Source organism: Odocoileus virginianus, chromosome 5 (genome assembly GCF_023699985.2).
Source record: "Odocoileus virginianus isolate 20LAN1187 ecotype Illinois chromosome 5, Ovbor_1.2, whole genome shotgun sequence".
Lineage (NCBI taxonomy): Eukaryota > Metazoa > Chordata > Mammalia > Artiodactyla > Cervidae > Odocoileus > Odocoileus virginianus.
The window spans coordinates 5,948,893-5,968,512 of record NC_069678.1 but is presented as its reverse complement, the minus strand read 5'-3'; the positions used below and the strand labels follow the sequence as shown (position 1 = coordinate 5,968,512).

General features: G+C 46.4%; 1 protein-coding gene and 1 long non-coding RNA gene across 3 annotated transcripts in view; one reads left to right on the top strand and one right to left on the bottom strand.

Moving 5' to 3' along the window:
• The window catches only part of VANGL1 (VANGL planar cell polarity protein 1), a 54,350-nt gene extending 35,502 nt beyond the window's left edge, over positions 1-18,848 (top strand). For both annotated transcript variants that reach the window (XM_070467253.1, XM_020900927.2), the window contains exons 5-8: positions 8,127-8,260; positions 9,677-9,809; positions 11,200-11,434; positions 15,844-18,848. In XM_070467253.1, the coding sequence (XP_070323354.1) occupies positions 8,127-8,260; positions 9,677-9,809; positions 11,200-11,434; positions 15,844-16,104 (763 nt within the window). In that variant the 3' untranslated portion in view covers positions 16,105-18,848. The remainder of the gene's footprint in view (positions 1-8,126; positions 8,261-9,676; positions 9,810-11,199; positions 11,435-15,843) is intronic.
• LOC139035024 (uncharacterized) lies at positions 1,445-7,159 on the bottom strand. The gene is made up of 2 exons (XR_011487545.1): positions 6,996-7,159; positions 1,445-1,570 (listed from the first exon to the last, which is right to left on the bottom strand). It is a non-coding gene; the product is annotated as an uncharacterized lncRNA (long non-coding RNA).
• Positions 18,849-19,620: the final 772 nt, after the last annotated feature.

The following is a 19,620-nucleotide window of genomic DNA, read 5'->3' as shown; positions in this document are numbered from 1 at the left end:
GCAGGATAATGAAAATTGACCCTGAAAGGGGGCTTTGGGGATTTCACTCTGTGGTCAGAACACTCTCTCTCCAATGCCTTCCTGTTAGTGGGGTTTTTCTGTTGTTGCTGTTTTTCAGTCACTAAGTCGTGTCCGACTCTTTGCAACCCCGTGGACTGCAGCACATCAGGCTCCCCTGTCCTTCACTATCTCCTGGAGTTTGCTCAAATTCACATCCATGGAGTCATTGACTGGTTTGATCTCCTTGCTGTCCAAGAGACTCTCAAGAGTCTCCTCCAGCACCACATTATCAACAACAAAGCTAGAGTCTGTGTGGGGCAATAGCATGTAAGAAATGCTTTCTTGTTTTTCGCACATTGGGAAAGCTGTTTTTGTTGACAAGCTAAAGGAAGCAATTAACATTTGAAAAGAGGTGGCTAAAACCAGAGCAAGGCTTCCCCACCTGACCCTGTCAGACCCTTTTCTCTTTGCTCTGGGAGCAGATAAAGCTGCAAAGTGTGCCTCTGATGAGTGAGCTCTAAAGCCTTCATATTTCTGATTTTAATAGCATATGCTAGATTAACGAGATCAAATGAGTCAATCCTAAAGGAAATCGACCCTGAATAGTCATTGGAAGGACTGATGCTGAAGCTGAAGCTCCAGTACTTTGGCCAGCCGATGCCAAGAATCAACTTATCGGAAAAGACCCTGATGCTAGGAAAGATTGAAGGCAGGAAGAAAAGGGGACAACAGAGGATGAGATGGTTGGATGGCATCATTGACTCAATGGACGTGAGTTTGAAAAACTCCAGGAGATGGTGAAGGACAGGGAAGCCTGGCATGCTGCAGTCCATGGGGTCACAAAGAATTAGGCACAGCTGAGCGACTGAACAAAAACAAGATTAACTGCGGAAGTCCCAGTCAAATCCAAGGAAAAGTGAATGAACAGGAAATAGACAATTCTGTACTGGGTGTGGTGGGGGGAGGGCAATGCTTTTTTTTTTTTTTGTCTCAGAGCCCTTATCTGCAAAATAGGAAGGTTAAAAGGGAGGAGATTTATGTCCACAATTGTTTTCTTCTAGTATTTGTTGGACATTTACAAGAAAGAGGGCCTTGGGTGTGGAAGGAAGTCGGGGGTGGGGGTGGACCAGTGGGTAGAACTTAAAATAAGGTCATTTTAGTACAGAGTGAGAATACATTTTCTTATCAAGCATAGGCTGAATGATTTCTGGGGTGTTTTAAAGAGCTTATGCTTGAATTGGAAGTTGGGACAAGATGGACTCTGATTTCTTCTATTCTTGAGTCTATGATTGGGTGGGTGAACACTAAAACTCTCTTCATTTCTGAAATGTTGTGATTTGATGTAAGTAGAGATTGAGTCATGCTTTTTATGTCCAGGAATGGGGTGAATATTTTAGCCAACAACCAACCCTATCCCTCGCTACAAAATACTCATATTCCTTAGTAATATGATAATGCTTTATGTTCATATAATCCTTTATAGTTTGTAGATGCTTTCACTGGCAGTTTTTCATTTGCTCTTCTCAATAACCAAGTGCAGTAGTTGGTATTCTCTCTCCGTCATCAGCCACTAAACAGGCCAAAAAAGGAAAAATGACTTACACGGTTTACGGAGCAATAAGATCAGAGCTGGATTCCGGGCCCTCTTACTCCAAGTCAGTGCATGGTCTATGTTGTACACCAGGATGACTCCCTGAAGCTATAGTTTTGATTTTTCAGAAAGCAGAGAGTTGGCAGCAAATACTGCATAAAAACAGAGAATAGCCTGACTTTATATATAGTGAGTCCCTAAGGAAAACAATACAGAGGGGACCAGTCTTCATGGTACCCACGTGTTGGCCCTTGATGGGAAGGGTCATACTGGTGCACACAGGGGACAGATTGGCCCCCACAATAAACATGGACGGTGCTACCATTAATAAGCCATTTGCTTTGGGTCAGGACCTTAAAGTTTATTATCTCATTTAATCTTTAAAACTAACCTAAACCAGGCAGGCAACTTCTTCTTGGGAAATAGGAAAGTGGAGGGCAGACTCTGAGTCTCCAACATTTTTCCTGACCTTAGTGCCAACTGTTGAAGTCTTAGGAAGTCATTAACTTTGGAATTGTCCCCATTGACATTTATGCTTATGAGACAATTTACCATGGGTGACTCCAGTCCCAGCTCAGACCTGTATGTTTGGACCTCACGACCTGTCACTAGAATTTCTGATCAGCTGCCTGCACTGGACTTGCACACGTCACTTCATTAACGTTTTAGTCATACATTTTATACAATTGAGCATGTTATAGAGCTTCCCAGGTGGCACCAGTGGTAAAGAACCGGCCTGCCAGTTCAGGAGACGTAAGAGATGTGGGTTTGACCCCAGTGTTGGGAAGATCCCCTGGAGGAGGGCATAGCAACCCACTCCAGCATTCTTGCCTAGAGGATCCCATGGACAGAGGAGCCTGGCGGGCTACTGTCCATAGGATCTCAAAGAGTCAGACACAACTGAGCAACTTAGCACACACGCATACCATGTTATAGCGAGATTGTCTTGTGGTGTTATAGTCTCAGCTTACAGATGAAGAATCTGGGGTGTGGAGAAATGAGTTAGTTTGTTCAAAGCCAGAGAATAATGGAAGAGTCAAGGGTCATGCTCTCTGGGTCCCAAGCCCGCACCATTTGCAGTGAGCCTTCTTCTCCCCCTATCAGAGAGCATGTGGAGGCTGCAGAACTATAGATAGGACATGGATTTGTTTTTGTTTTTCAGAATTTATTTTTTGAAGGCGTGTCTTTCAGAGTTTTATGAACTAAATTTGAACTGTGTTCAGAGGTGCGTCTCTTGGTGTTTTGGTAACGTGGCACGTAGATGGAGCTCTCTTCTCCGTTGCCATGGCACTTGTATGATGGTTATTACTGACACTGGAAGATGTTTCATGGCTGATTAGATGCATCATTTCACATTCCACGTTCTCTGTCCTGAAAAGAAAATAGGCCAGTAAGGCAAGGGTGAGTTGCAGATTCCACTGTGGATGCTGAATTCCCTCAGACGTCTGTGCTGATCCATCGCTGCCCTGTCTTGTCCACGAGCTCAAGTTTGAACCAAGTAGTGTTGGGCGGTTACTTTCCCATTGGGAACGATATCAGCTACTTCTGGTCCTGATCATGGGTATTCCATCGTCTATGTTGTCCTTTCCTAGGCCCATTTGGGATTCCTGTACTTGCTTTTTTCTTTTTAAATTATTTGTTTAATTTGTGGCTGGTTCTTCGTTGTTGCACGGGCTTTTCTCTAATTGCGGCGTGCGGGCTTCTCATTGCAGTGGCTTCTCGTGTTGCAGAGCACAGGCTCTGGGGCGCAGAGACTTTAGTAGTTGTGGCGTGTGACTCAGTAGCTGTGGCTCCTGGGCTCTAGAGGACAGGCTCAATAGTTGTGCTGTGAGATCTTCCTGAACCAGGGATCAAAACCCTGTCTTCTGCATCTGCAGGCGGAATCTCTACCCCTGAGCCACGAAGCCCTGTACTTGTGTCTTTGTGCAGGTCGCCAGTGAATTTCTGTTATGAGCTGTGTGTATCTATGGGCTCTTTTCCCCACATATTTGCAATCTGTGAAGACAGGTATTTCCCTGGGTAGTGACTTGGGAGGGTGTATTCAAATGCAGTAATTATTGAGCTCAGAGCTCCATATCTTGGGAAAGTGCTCCTTGCCATGAGGTTTTGGTGGGGCCCTATGCACAATCAATCTGGACATCAGGCTCCACCTGCCTGTATTACAGGGTTTCTGCATGAGGATTGTTTAGCCAGGTTACTGCCTTTTGTCTCTGACTGTGATGGTGATAAGAGAGGTGGCACGTTTCTCACCAACTGGTTTTTCTTTCCTCCCTCTTTCCCTTGAGATGATCTGGTCTGGACTAGTTGACGGGTTTACTTTTGTTCATCTCTGAGCCCCCTTTGCTTCTGAAACCCCATGGTTTTATGAAATACATGCTCAGCGCTTATCCTGTACCTCTGGCAGTTTTAGGATTTTCTCCATGAGCAGGCTGGGCCAACGAGTATCGTGCACTGTGGGGAAGCCACAGATAGTGTCTCCCTGTGTCAGGGGATGGAGGGAGACTTTGACAGGCTTGCTGGAGAACCACCCTAGCACTTGAAACTCTGCTGAGAGATTAGTGGGGACCATTGGGTTGGAAAGGTTTCCTGAAAGAAGTCAGTTCTCCTTTGGCCCTGCGAGATGCTATATTTGAAAGATGCTAAGGATGGCGCTAGTGGTAAAGAACCTGACTGCCAGTTCAGGACATGTAAGAGATTCAAGTTTGATCCCTGGGTCAGGAAGATCCCCTGGAGGATGGCATGACCACCCACACCAGTATTCTTGCCTGGAGAATCCCATGAACAGAGGAGTCTGGCTGTCTACAGTTCATAGGCTTGCAGAGTCATACACAACTAAAGTGATTTAGCACACACACAAGGGGTAGAGGCAGGTAGCTTCTGAACCCCCAGACTGGCTGAGGACGGGGTGCTCCTGCATCCTAGCCTTGTGGGACCATGACCTAGACCAATGCCAGGGTACCCTGCAGGGTGTCCCCTCAGGAGGTGCCAAAAGATATGTTAGTCATGGGTTTCTTTTACCCTGGTTATTCAGCAAACTCAACCAATTCAGAGCATGAATCAAGAGCCAGAATAGAAACAAAAAAGACCTTAGATTTGGGGTTGAAATTGACATCAGACTGTTGTACTGGAGCGAGAGTCACTTAGTCTGAGCAGAGCTCCTCACTCAGGTGCCTCAAAGCTCATTTTCTCTGTTCACACTAACGTTGAAGTTATACTGGGACAGAGGGTGATGGCCCAAGGCAGCAACTAGGAATGACTCTGATAGCCAGTTGTGAGGGAGAGCACGGAGAAGAACGTGGCGTGGGCGTGGGCACAGAGCTCCGCCTCCTAATGGGGTCTGACCCCTCTGCTCTGATAAGTAGGCGGCACAGCCCAGCGCTTAATGCAGGTGATGATCATGCCGACTCGTCAGCAAGACTCCGGTCATATATCACATAGTTGACTGTCTTCAAAAAGATGAGGAAAGACAGACAGGATTTTAATCCAAATCTCAGCTTTGTGTGTGTGTGGTTTTTTTCCTTTTTTACCTTCCACTTTAGCTGTCACCTTGGGGGCAGGGGGTTGGGGTGGGGATGGAGAGCAGGTCCACAGTTGCTTCTGGGGCTTTCTGGAGCCTCTGTTGAGATGGGGCTGGAGGAAGAGAATGCCAGCTATCCCATGTTACATGTCTGGTCCCTGAGCCCTCCCTAGGCCTCCCAGGGCTCTGGCATGATGCAGGCTGTGGATTTGCCCAGCCCTTCCATAGCTGGGCGTGGGCAGACACCGTTTCTCTGGGTGACATGGTGGTTTGGGGGGCAGAGAGGTTGGAAAATATGGCCACCAGGCTCCAGTCCAGCTGTTCCGTCTCTGCCTCCCAGGCCCCTCCTTGCGGGCTGGCTGAACAAAAAAGTCAAACCCCACAACCACAGAGGGTTTGCTTTGAAGACGGGCCTGAGAATAACCAAGTTTTAAATCTTGATCAGGGGAATACTTCTGTGCTGGAATCCAGACCTCTCGAGATGTGTCTGTGTCAGCGCAGGAGTGTGGGGTGAAGTGGTCTGCAGGCTGAGAATCTGTGTGCGTGAACAGACCTGTGTCTGTGTGGAAGGGCTCCTCATCTCCAAAAGGCCCAGAGACTTTGGAAAAGCAGTACCTGGGCAGGGGGATGGTACACAGGAGCTCCGGAGCGTTTGACTAGGCAATGACTGACTAGCGTTTGACTGACGAGTGACTAGGCAGGGGCCTTGGTCAGTCTAGGATGGAGCAGGTGTGCCGAAGCAGCACGTGCCCTACTCCAGGGGGACGGTCGCAGACAGACGAACAGGGAGGAGGCTGGCCCTGCTGAGCCAGAGATCTGCTGGGCGGGGGCATCTATAGAAGTTGGGAGGTCTTCTGCACAAAGATCTGTGATACACAAACCTCAAGGGCCCCTTGACTTCCTCAGGAAGCCCACCCAGGTGCCCACCCAAGTCCGGGCTGGTTAGAAGCCCTCCTCTGTGCTTCCTTGGCTCCTGTGCATTCCAGTTGGTGGTCACAGAGCTTCCGTTCCACTTCGATCAGCAAGGAGAAGCTCTTCCTACCCTATCTTTGCATTCCCAGGACTTGACTGACGCAGGTACTTAAATAAGAACATGATGAGTGGGCAACTGAGACATGAATGACTAGGGCTTTTGAATGTGGGTTTGCTCTTAGGAATCTTATTCTTCTGTTACTGGAAGTTGATCTTGCCACTTCTCTCCAGCCCTGCATGAGTGTGCATATCTAGGTTGATACTAAGCCTTGACTGAATGCAGATCACAGATCAAGGCCCTGTGTGGGGATATGAGTCAGAAAGTACTGCTGTGACTCAGCTCTCAAGGAGGTTAGCTGGTTGACTTCTAGACTGTTTTTCGATTCCCATGTTAAACTCTGGGGACACGACCCCAAGGGGAGCTGAGGACTAGATTGACAGTGTCAAACTGATGGGTTAGGGGCTATCTTGTCTTGGTGTGAAGATCCCTGAGCCTGTTGGAGAGGTATAGCAGGCAATGGAATCCTCTAGGAATTAAAGTCAGTTGTGTCCTGATGCCCAGGCTATTGTAAATAATCCTTATACGCGCATCTACTTCAGCGGGGAAGAGTCTGCCTTCAATGCAGGAGCTACAGGAGACTTGAGTTCGATCCCTGGGTTGGGAAGATCCCCTGGAGTAGGAAATGGCAACCCACTCCAGTATTCTGGCCTGGAGAATCCCATGAACAGAGGAGCCTGGTGGGCTAAAGTCCATAGGGTCTCAAAGAGTCAGACACGATTGAAGTGACTTAACACAATGCACTTAGCAGGGAACCAGGAAGACAGATATAAAGGGCAGAATACAAATAACTTTGTGGAGTTTAGCATACCAGTGGTTGGTGAGCACCTAAGAGACCTGGAGAGGTTGGTACATACCTGCACTGTCCTACAGCAGCCGCACATCTGGGAGAAGGAGCACAGGTTAGAGGATGGAGATCCATACTGAAGTTCCAATGCTACTGTTTGGTGGATGTTATCCTGCCTGCAGGTCATGGATTTTTGAGTCTTGGTTTTCTTCCCTTGAATGATTGTGAGTGTCAGGTGAGATGAGGTATGTAAAATCCCTGGCTGTGTTAGTATAGGGCACTCTTTGAAGTGGGGAGTGTCCTGCATCTGTGACTAAGAACCTGTTCTTTTGCGACTGATGCCGAGTATGGGTGTCCCAGCCCCACCCCCCCACCCCACCCTGCTGCCTCTTCTCTGCTCCTCCACTGCTCGATGAGGGGCCAAGCAAAGGACAGGTTAGAGATCTCAGGACACTGGCAGGGAGAATCCCCTTCACATACCCTCTTGGAGGGCCGGAGGCAGCAACTCATGGAGCTGGAGGCCTTGCAGACCAAGAAAGAGGGAGGTCTCAGCTGATGCCTCAGGGGAAGGAAAAGGGTCTTACTTTCTCTGAAAGAAGGAGTTCTCGCTGGCCTGGGATGGATGGGACTAAGAGAAGGAGGTGTCTGCAGCTAGCATCTTTCCAGCGCACTCTTCTTTGTGCAGGTGTTTGAGCTATAGAAAACTGAAAACCCTACCTTCCTTCCACTGGGGGCAATGAGGTGTATGTGGAGACACTGCTCTGGATCCTGAGAAACTTAATCTATACTTTGTTCTTTCACTCAATACTCTGCAGCCATCTGTAAGTCTCTTGACCTTTTGGGTGGGGGGGGGGGGGTCCTTAGATTGTTCTGCTGTAAACTGGAAAAATGAGGATAGTTCTGTGTAGCCTAAAGAAATCTAAATGAGAAGTTATAACATTCCCTTCTCACCTGTTGGCTGCATTTGATGTGGCTAATGATGTGGCCTGGGAGAAGACATAAAATCCAGTGGACGATGGGGCTTAGTTTCATCTTTAAATTTTCATCCTGGAGACAAAAGATGTGGTGAAACCCAGGAGCCTTCTGTATGAGGCTACCTTTGGTGTTTCATTATTTTACCTGACTCCAAAAGATGATTTTTCTTTTTTCACATAGGACCTACTGGGAAAAAAACTGCATTAATTTTATCTTCTTTTCTCAGTATCCAGCGAGCAGCATTGGTCGTTCTGGAAAATTACTATAAAGATTTCACCATCTATAACCCCAACCTCCTAACAGCCTCCAAATTCCGAGCAGCCAAGCACATGGCCGGGCTGAAAGTCTACAACGTAGATGGTATGTGCCTTGAAGTGATGTCTCTGGTGGGTGTGGGAGCAGGTGGACAGCTACAAAGATTAAACTCTGTTCCGTTTGGTTCTGTTCCTCTCTCAGTTTGCCTTTAGTGGTACATTCTCATGTCAGAACAATTTTTTCTTTTCCTCTTTCTTTTTTATTTGCTCGCAAACATATTTTTACAGAAATGTTGATTTACAGTCTACATGTGTGGGAGTTTCATTCATCTTGAGATTTTATGAAAACTACATGGAGCAATAATGATGTAGTTTTTCTGCCTCCTACTGTGAATATCATACATTGAAAGCTCATAGGAAAAGGCTGCTTTCAAAATTTGGATAAGTTACCTGAAGATTCAGCTACCCCAATCTGTTAAGACTGTAACTCCCAGGCCAGGCATCTGGTGAGGTTCTTACAGGCATTTCTCAGTCCTGGCTGGGAGCTGGGATTGAGTGGGTGGAGGGACGCCAGCGGCCAGTGTGGGGACATCAGAGCTGTGTTTCAGGCTATCAGATGGGTAAGTGCAAGAAACAGGACACGGTATCATTACTTGCAGGACACCTTGGGTTAGGGCAAGAACTCTGCAACCTGGAAGAAGATCATGTTGTTAACAAGTCAAGTAATTTATAGGTGGTATCAGTTTGGGTGACAGTATCCTCCCTGGTTTTTGTCATCCTTTTGGCTATATGAGATGTTCACTGTCTTGTGAATCTTAAAGGATAGGTAAATTTCACCTGTGATCTGAAAACTTAGTGCAGAATCCCATTAGCCAGCCAAGCCGTTAAGTAGATACTACGTAAGAAAGCATGCGATCTGCCTTGTCTTTCTGAAAAGTTCAGGCGATCCATGGTCAGGGCCATGAGACCAGGAGTTCTAGGTCTGTCTTAATGAACATTACATTTTGCCAGCCCCGAGCATGGGTCTTTTCTGTAACAGTTGTGGCTACCATGACACTCCAGCAGGAGCTTGGCAGTGTCTGTGTGGGTGTTGACTCTTTTCTCTGTCCTTTTCTCCCCATCCCTTTCATTTTCTCCCATTGTCTCATCGCTGAAATGCATGTTCCAGCTGCTCTGATGGCCAAACTGGAACTTCCTGTGACAGATGGTAAATAACATCTTCAGCACACTCTGTTATTTTGGGTCAGCATTTTAATTGTCAAGCATTCTTCATCTCCTATGGAGTTTTTTTTTCCATTTCCATTCATCAGATTGAGTGTTCAGGAGATTTCCTTCCTCTTGTGAGCATTTTGAGCGCAGAGCAGGGGTCATGTTCATCTTTCTGGGAGGTTACCTTTGGGATTTGTATATGGGCTTCACAGGGGTTGGGCAGATGGTACTGACAGACTGTGGACTAGTTTTCTGCTGTTTCTCACCCCAAGGCATTAAAACTGTCCTTCCTCCACTGTCCTTTCCCCTAAAGGCCCCAGTAACAATGCCACGGGTCAGTCCCGGGCGATGATTGCCGCAGCTGCTCGGCGCAGGGACTCGAGTCACAACGAGTTGTATTATGAGGAGGCGGAACACGAGCGGCGGGTGAAGAAGCGGAGAGCAAGGTACACTGCCCAGCCCCCACACCAGCACCCCGACCAGACTTTCTTTTTGAATGTACACTGACTCTTTCTTTAAAATTTATTTTACTGAAATGTAGTTGATTTACAATGTCATTAATTTCTACTGTATAGCAAAGTGATTGTTACACATACATATACATTCTTTTTCGTATTTTTTCTGTTATGATTTATCACAAGATTTTGAATATAGTTCCCTGTGCCATTCAGTGGGACCTTGTTGTTTATCCATCCTACATGTAATGTGCATGCATGTTAAGTCGCTCCAGTCATGTCTGACTCTTTGCGACGCTATGGACTGTAGCCCACCAGGCTCCTCTGTCCATGGGATTCTCCAGGCCAGAACACTGCAGTGGGTTGCCATCCCCTCCTCCAAGGGATCTTCCCAAACCAAGGGATCAAACTGGTTCTCCTGCCTTGAGGCGGATTCTTTATCATCTGAGCCAAACGGGAAGCCCTCCTGCATAAAATAGTGTGCATCTCTTCTCAAACTCCCCATCTGTCCCTCATCCACCTCCCTCCCTCCCTTTGGCAACTAAAAGTCTGTTCTCTGAAGACTCTGTTTTCTTTAACCAGAATGAAATTTCAGTTTATAAACACAACCTGCTTGGGTCTTTGGAGGGAATTTCGCTCCAGTATTTCTCAAACTGTAGCATGCAAAAGCATCACCAGGAGACTTGTTAAAACACAGGTCTCAGGTTCCGGCCCTACCCGCAAAGGTTACTTACTTTTCAGTAGGTCTAGAGTGGGGCCCACCCAAGAATTTACATTTCTTAAAAATTCCCAACTGATGATGAAGCTGCTGGCCTTCAGCCCACACTTTGACTGGCCCGCCCTCTATCCCCAGGCCCTTGCTGGTTTTCAAGAGCTGATCACTTTAGCTGAAGTGGACAAAGATGGTTTTCATCATATGTGCTGGGCCCCTTCCTTCTTTGTTCCCTGGGGCTGCTGGTGTGGGCGGCTGGATGGAGAGGATGCAGCTCTGGTTCTGCATAAAGCTGCTTCTGTACCACCGGCCACCTCTCAGTGCATGCAGAGTCTTTTGTAGCCACGGTTTGAGGGGCCTTAAAACTCTTTTCATCTCACACTTCATTGTAGTGGGTCTCCCAAGCAAATTAGTGGCAGAGTTGAGATTAGGAGTCATCTCCGCAGTCCCAGCCTCCTTCCTCCTCTCCCCGGAGCCCCCATTCCACGTATTACTTTTGCCTTTGTCTTCCTTTCCCCTTCCCTCACCTGCCTGTTGTCTGGGGTGACACCTGAGGATGGGAGCCTTGGGCCAGCTGGTGGCCGACTGAGAGTCCTCCTCCCACGTCCTGTGTGACTCTGTTTTCAAGCCCTGCAGCGCTGTCTGATTACCATGTTTCATCGCCTCCAGGCTGGTGGTCGCCGTGGAGGAAGCCTTCATCCACATCCAGCGTCTCCAGGCTGAGGAGCAGCAGAAGGCCCCAGGGGAGGTGATGGACCCCAGGGAGGCCGCCCAAGCCATCTTCCCCTCCATGGCCCGGGCTCTGCAGAAGTACCTGCGCACCACTCGGCAGCAGAACTCCCACAGCATGGAGAGCATTCTGCAGCACCTGGCCTTCTGCATCACCCACAGCATGACCCCAAAGGTGCGTCTTGGCGCCGAGCTCACAAGTCCCATTTTAGGGTGTTTTCAGGGATGATAAGTTCAACGGTTTCTCTAAAGCACCCACTGATAAGAATTAATGTTTCTCGCTTATTTTGTTGTCTTGGTGCAGTTGTGTTTTTTTTTTTCCTTTTTTAAAAAATTTATTAATTTTTTAATTGAAGGATAATTGCTTTACAGAATTGTGTTGATTTCTGCCAAACATCAACATGAATCAGCCATAGGTGTACATATGTCCCCTCCCTATTAAACCTCCCTCCCCATCCCACCCCTCTAGGTAAGTTACAGTCTCAGTTTGAGTTCCCTGCATCATAGAGCAAATTCCCACTGGCTGTCTGTTTTACATATGGTAATGTATGTTTTCATGTTACTGTCTCCATACATTGCCTCTTTCCCGGGTATGGTTGTTTTTTAAACATGCCTTTGAATTGAAAGCTTCTGGATTCAAGCAGAGGAAAGACTTTCACTTAGAGATAGCCCAGGTAGTAATTCAGGGTACTCTGTATATCCTGGGCCTGAGTTGATTTGTTCTAACCTGGCACCTCCATCAACTAGTGGGAAACCTTGGGCCAAGAACTTAATGGCTCTGTGCCTCAGTTTCCTAGTCTGTAAAATGGGGATAATACCAATGTCTACCTCATGGGGTTGTTGTGAGAACTAAAAAAACTGTGCAGTGCTTAAAATAGCATCTGTCATAATGTAAGGACCAAATAAATAGCCATTATCATCAGGGGTAGAAACCATGCCCTCACTTTGTTTTGCGTTTTGTCTGTTGGGGGGTTAGTTTTACTAAGTGATCTTCTGGACCGTTATGACATGAGCACACTTTTGGGGATGTTGCAAAGAACCTCCGTGTGTCTAATAGAGGGCTGTGGCCAAGGAGGCAAAATAAAGTGTTCAGCCAATGACCTCTTCAGACAGAAGTGGATTCAGATCTGACTCTACCACCTAATTGGTTTGTGACTTTGCCTAAGTTACTCTACACTTGTTTCCTCTTTTATAAAATGGAGATAATAATAGCATCTGCCTGATAGGATCATTGTATGAGAATTATATTAAATATGGCAGCATGACATGTGTGGTAGAGAATAAATGAGCTTGGCATATGGTTTGCATGTAACACTGGTAGTGATATTATTGGTATAAAGGCCTGTGTTCACACATTGCCCCATACATATACAACTGCTGGCTGCACTGTTACTAACCTTATCAAACCCTAGGAAAGTAATATGGAGATATTCAGTAAGAAGCCATAACATTTTCCATATTCTTTGGTTCACTAATTCCCCTCCTAGAAAAAGCACTTAGCACAGTCAGTGATACACACTAATGTATATATGGATTATTTTGCAAAATACTCTTTATTAACTCCAAACTGGAAATAACTTAAAAACAGAACAGTGGCTTACAAATTATGGTATATCACCTCTTAAAATGTAGAAGAATCTGTTAGAATATTAAGTTACAAAAAGCAGAATGCAAAAAAGTATGAACACTGTGGTTGCAAGTGAGTACAGCATGTCTGCCTATGCAGAGGGATAGCTCATACCACATAGAATGGAAGTGGTTATTTTCCTTTTTCCTCAAGGTTTTTAAGTTTACTGGTTGCTTTCTTTTTCACTTAAAAAAAGTATACTTTTCCAAATTAAAACTAATAATCTTTATATAAAAATCCAAACATTAAAGAGAAGTATAATGTACGAAGTAAAATTTTCATCCCTGCCACCTAAACAGTTCTTACTAATATAAAGAATGGGTTTATATTCCTTCAAGTGTGTGTGTGTGCTTAAAGCAGAAATGAACAAAAAAGAAAAAGAAAGAAATGGGAATCTCATACCATAAGGTATAGTTTGGAAACTTGGTTTTTTCACTTAAAGCTGTTCTTGGCTGTCTTTCCCTGTCAGTACTTCCCCATCTCTGTCATACAGATTTCCCTCATTCACTTTAATAGCTGTGTCCTGTTCCACTGAATACCATGGTTTGTTTAACGGATGGTCTACTAATGCACATTTGGATTAAGATCTTTCGTTAGTCTAAACTAGGGGTTGGTGGTTTTTGTTAATCGAGTTTTATTGGGACACAGCCACACCCTTTTGTTTACAGATTGTCTACGACTGCTTTCTCTCTACTGAACTGAGTGGAGCAGTTATGACAGTGTGTGCCTTGCGAAGCCAAAAATATTTACATTTAAAGGAAAGTTTGCCAGCCCCGCATCTAAACAATGTTGCAATGAATCTCTCTTTTTTTACATATGTTTTTGTGCATATATGCAAGTATTTCTGAGGGATCAATATCTAGTAGAGGAATAGCTGGATCAAAGGTACAGATCTTGCCAAATTATCCTTCTAAAGGGTGTTACTGTTTTATATTTCTGCCTATAGGACATGAGACTGTTTACTTGTTTATTTCCCCCCCACCCCACTTGACAGCATTGGGTGTTATAATTCTTTCTTAATCATGCTCATCTAAGAGGCTTCCCAGGTAGCGCTAGTGGTAAAAAACCCGCCTCCCAATGCAGGAGACTTAAGAGATGCAAGTTTGATCCCTGGGTTAGGATGATCCTCTGGAGGAGGGCATGGCAACCCACTCCAGTATTCTTGCTTGGAGAATCCCATGGACAGTGGAGCCTAGCAGGCTACAGTCCATAGGGTTGCAAAGAATCAGACACAACTGAAGCGACAGCGTGCATGCATCTAAGAGGAGGGAAATATATTGTTGTATTATTTGAATTCATATTTCTTTAACTATGGGCTTCCCTGGTGGCTAAGATGGTACAAGAATCTGCCTGCAACACAGAAGACCTGGATTTGATCCCTGGATCGGAAAGATCCCCTGGAGAAGAGTATGGTAATCCACTCCAGTATTCTTGCCTGGAGAATCCCATGGACAGAGGAGCCTGGTGGGCTACAGTCCATGGGGTCGCAAAGAGTGAGAGTAACTGAGCAACTAACGCTTTCACTTTTCTTTACCTATTACTGTGATAGAATATCTTTGTATATCTTATTTCTATTTTAAAAGTTATCTTCTTAGTTTCATTTCTCTGTTTCTTTTCCTTATGATTCATAAAAGCTTTTTCTTTTTTTTTTGGCTCTGCTGCACAGCCTGTGGGATCTTAGTTTCCCAACCAGGGATTGAACCAGGGGCTGGCAATGAAAGCACCAAGTCCTAACCACTGGACTGCTGGGGAATTTCTATAAAAGAACTAATTTTGTGTTATAGTAGAGGCACAGCTCTCCTTTCTGCCTCAGAATAGATACTTACAGGTAGAAATATTATATCTGGCAACAGTAAGGTATGGATGGAAGAGGACACCACTTTGTTTAGGGCCAGAATGGTGTATCCTAATATTTTCTATCTATATTCCTGGTTTGTTCATTTTTCTTTCTCACAGCTAAAGCAATATATTTACTGATGTAACACACACACAGCTGAGCCTCCAGCATATGCCAGGCACATGGGAAATTCATATTAAAAAGTAGTTCCTGCCCTCCAGGAGAGGATAGTTTATAGTGTGGGGCTCAGACAAGCAGTCAGCAGTAATTGTTCAGAAAGGAGAATATCACATGGGAGTCATGCCCTTGTTTATAGGCACTTACAGGACATGTTCACCTCTCTGAGAGGCTCAGCTAGTAGTTTGAGAAAATTTAAAGAGCCAGGAGGAATTTGCCGAAGGACAACCTTCAGCAAGAGGACTGGCACATGTCAAGGGGAATATCCCGCCCGTGGAACTCAGTGCTCCTGGGGCCAAGGGCTTGGGACGGGGAGGTGGGCGTGGGACCTGGCCAGCCCTTGGATTGCCACATGCACACTCCATCCAGAGTCACATAACCACCCTTATCTTGCACCATGAGATGGTTCAGGTTAACCATTTGGTCCTCACAGCCATTCTATGCATTATGGCTGCCATCTGCTCCACTCCCAGAGAGCTTAAATGGCTTGTCCAAAGGCACACAGCAGTGAATGCAGAGCATGCATTTTTGTGTGAGCAGGTATATCCCTGTATTTCTTCCACCCACATTGTCAGAATGCCTGGCACTTGCCCCGAGGAGCTCTCAGGATGGGAGGAGACCAACCTATGAACAGGTACAGGCTGAGGCATATGCCGTGGGGCCCAGGCCCTTGGAGCCACAGCTTACGTGGGTACCAGCCACCCCGCCTTCCTCGCCCCTGTGCTTACCGCTGTCTGCACCCTCTGGCTGGAGAGAGAGAAAGTCAGGAAGCCTTCTCTCGCCAGCAAAGGGCTCTGTTGTGCGGGTCTGATGGAACTGGTATATGATCAGCCGGGCTGTCCTGGTTTGTTGGGAGGATGTTTCTTCCCCCAAGACTGGGAGCCTGGCAGCGCCCCCTGGAGTGGGCATTCCCCCCCTAACAGCATGTCTGCTGTCCTTACAGGCCTTCCTCGAACGGTACCTCAGCGCCGGCCCCACACTGCAATATGACCGGGAGCGCTGGCTCTCCACGCAGTGGCGGCTCGTCAGCGACGAGGCTGTGACCAACGGGCTGCGGGATGGACTCGTTTTTGTCCTCAAATGCTTGGACTTCAGCCTCGTCGTCAATGTGAAGAAAATCCCGTTCATCATGCTCTCGGAAGAGTTCATAGACCCCAAATCTCACAAATTTGTCCTTCGCTTGCAGTCTGAGACGTCGGTTTAAAAGTTCTATATTTGTGGTTTTATTAAAAAAAGAAAGAATATATAGAGAGATATATATGTATACCAGAGGGGCATCTTTGTTTTTATTATTCTTCATGGCTGACTGAGCTGGCACATGAGAAACCAGGGTCCTTTGACCATCTGCACTTTATTTGGAAGGAAGCAGAAGATGGCCATCCTGGAAGAAAGTGACTGATGACATCTGACTTGGGGATGGGCCATCTCCAGAAGCGGTTCCCTGGCGTTTTCTGTGACAGCTGCAAACCAAAGCGGAGCTGGAGGTTCTTCGGAACCTTGCCTTACGACTCGCCCCTGCCTCTCGTCCAGCACCCGGCCCTGCCCTGGCTTCCGGCCGTCCCACTCCTGGTCCTGGAGGGCACACATCTTCGTCCTGTTTCAGGGAACCCGACAGGACATGTCCACACGTGTTTGTGTATGTAAACATCCAGCACCACGGGAGCCATGGGCTGTTCATGACACGCCTGCCTTCGTCTCCGTTCTCTGTTGCCTTAGGTTTTGCAGAGAAGGATCAAAATGACACATGTGCACTCTCAGTTTACAGCTCTTCATGATTTGGTTGTTTTTTTTTTCCCCAAAGAGATAATTTGCCTGCCCTAGTTCTGACCTGCTTGCCTACCGGCTTGAGCAGGAAGCCCTTTCTTAACCCTATGATGGCCCACCTGTCCTCTCCATCCTGGCCGGCAGTCTCCAGAGCCACAGAGGGCCTGTCTGTCCCTGAGTGCCCTTGGGCTCCATGCACAACCTCGGGTCCGCCCCATGGATTGTTTGTTTGTGTAGGAGAGGGTGGTGTGGCCACCAGGTAGGCCCCAGGGAGAGCTCGCCTGCTAGGATGTTCCCTTTAGGCTGCGGCGGGAGCCCCTTCCCTTGCGATCCTCCTCCAGCTGCTCCACACCCACCAGGGAGAGACCCACACTGTGACTCTGGGGCTGGCACGTTCAGCTCGGAGCCTCTATTTCCCAGGAGATATGTCCTCACAAAGCTCCATAGCAAGCTGCCTTGCCAGGGGACAGCTGCAGCGTCCAGTCCCTGACTTCTGACCACCGTCACTGTGTGCCCATTGCCTGTGCCCCTTACTACCCAGGAAGGGGCTGATTTAGGTCCTGGTGCTAAATTACTTGTTGTTGGTAGTCCAGTGTGGAGAGGGAATAGGCAGGATCCAGCATTCAGGGAAAGGAAAGTAAGGAGACGATCTTAAGGTTCAAATGATGCCTGCCTGGTCTGTTCTTAGATACAGCTGCTTTCTGTGGGCTTTCCTAGGCCTGGGAGAGCTGCTGGGCCATATGCTAGGAGGAGGTGCCATGAGGCAGAGCGCTGCAGCAGACTTCAGTTCCTCCATCTACCTTCCGGTATCCACAACACACTTTTGCCAAATATTCACTCTCGCTTTTCCCTGGTGGTCAGGCTAACCAGTCACCTTTCTTTAGCCAAGGAAAACACTGTCCAGTGCTGTTTTCGTATGTGTCCCCACGTATTCTGACTGGTTTATGCATTCCAGGAGGGGTGCAGTGTTTGTTATTGTCTTAAATCAAACTTGGCTTTGCTTTGGCACACACCTGTATCTGAAAAAGTAAACAGCCATCTTGAATCCACAGCCTTCAGGTCAGAAAGAAGATGTGTTGGAAAAGAAGGAAAAACTAGTCGATATGGAGTGGAGCCAAGATGTACTATTTTAACTGCATGGTTTTCGTTTATGAAAAACACATACCATGTAACCATGGTGCTTTTGTTCTTCTTAGTTTTGCCTTTAGGTCCCCTTCAAACTGGACATTCCTTATGATGATGTCTTTCTCAGGAATCTATTTTGGGAGACTGGGCAAGGGATGGTGAATGTACAATGAGACTTTGGCAACATAAAGGTTATACTGTCTCAAACTAAACGTATCAGAGGCTGCTGCATCAGGAACCCAGCAATAGAAGTGCCATACATGTATATTCACATGGTTAATAATGACACTATCCATCAGCGTTCCACAAAACTGCTTCCAGCCCTGTCTTCAATTACCAGTCCAGAAGGGGTTAAGTTGGAGTCATGGTTTGGGTGCCTGCCTTCCCAGCAGGGTGAAGAAAGGTTTAAATTAAGGAATTTTTTTTTTTTTTTCTCTCCACCCCTTTCTTTCTCTCCCAGTCTTTGCATAGGAGAATGTCAGACTTTCTGAAATTATTGTTTCTGTTTTAAATTGAGTATCGAATTTTTTTATGCTGACTTTGTATTAAGTCCTTTTTGAAAGAATAACATAATAAAATGCAGGATCTTTGTATCAAGCCTTTGCACTTGCAAACTCTTAATAGCTTGAGTTACTGGTGCAGTAGGAACAATGTAGATGTCATTTAAAAATTTTTAAGGTTTAAAGAAAAACTGTATCATACAGTTGAACACAATGCATTTCTATTCCAGTTCTTGGAGCCAATCGGCTATTCTTTTTTAAAGGGGTAAGCTGTGCTAATAGAATTAGATAAATCCACACTGGGGGAGACAGGATTTTTTTTGCCTTAAATGTTTATAGATTTTCTATAGTGAACCTAAGTTATTAAAATGTGAACATTAAACAGTACATAGAAAAACTTAATGAGGAGTGTGTGTCTGAGGTCACTCTCTTCTCTCCTGATGTTTTAACCAGTAGATATCTAATTGCTGTTCTTAAGTGGGTACTTTTGAAGATAATGCCAACTTTTAATCGTCCATGAACTGAACATTAAAGTCTGCACTCTTAGAGCTGGAAGGGATTTTTAGGTTTTGTGATTAATTCATCCGTTCCATCACCAGCTAAGTCAAAACGTGTAATACTTTTGCTAAAGTTTATAAAGTAAGCCCTAGAGAAAACGCTTGCCCAGTTTTATTGTCCAGCTATCATCATCTCCCTGTCTCTCCTTTTCAAATCTGCAGACAGGGCAAATTCTGTACAGCCGATGGGTAGAGGAGGTGGCCCCAGTATGTGTGTGTTGTGCTGAGGCTCATTGCCAGAGCTCGGACCTCCTTTGTAGTGAGGAATAGTGACTCTGTGGGTGCGTCCAGTGGGGGGGATGTTCCCCTCTCCTCACCATAGCTGGTGGTAGTTGAATGCTCTCATCCTCTTGTCTCCTGGTTGCTTTACAGCCTCCTGTCTTTAGATGAGGCTGTAAGCTAAGCCTGGAAAGCCATGAGCCTATTAGGCTGGCAGAAACCGATGACCCGCCCCTGGGAGAGTGCCTGTTGCGGTCGCCCAGTGAAATCAGCAAAATCGGGTCCTTGGTTTACCCGCATCTACGGGAACCCTGCTGTGTGAGGCTGCTTACACAGGGATGCATAGTTGTTTGTGCCTGTGTGTTGTGATATATGTGAGCTTTTCTCTTGAGTGTAACTACCAGATGGGCGGCAAGTTTATGTTAGCCATCTGATCATCTGTGCTATCTGTAGCAAGACCCGTGTGTATCTCAGCAGATAACTTGTGGATGGGTTTATATGGATGAGGGTGTGAAAGTCCGTGTGTTTCTCCATAGGCCCTGTATTTGAGAGATT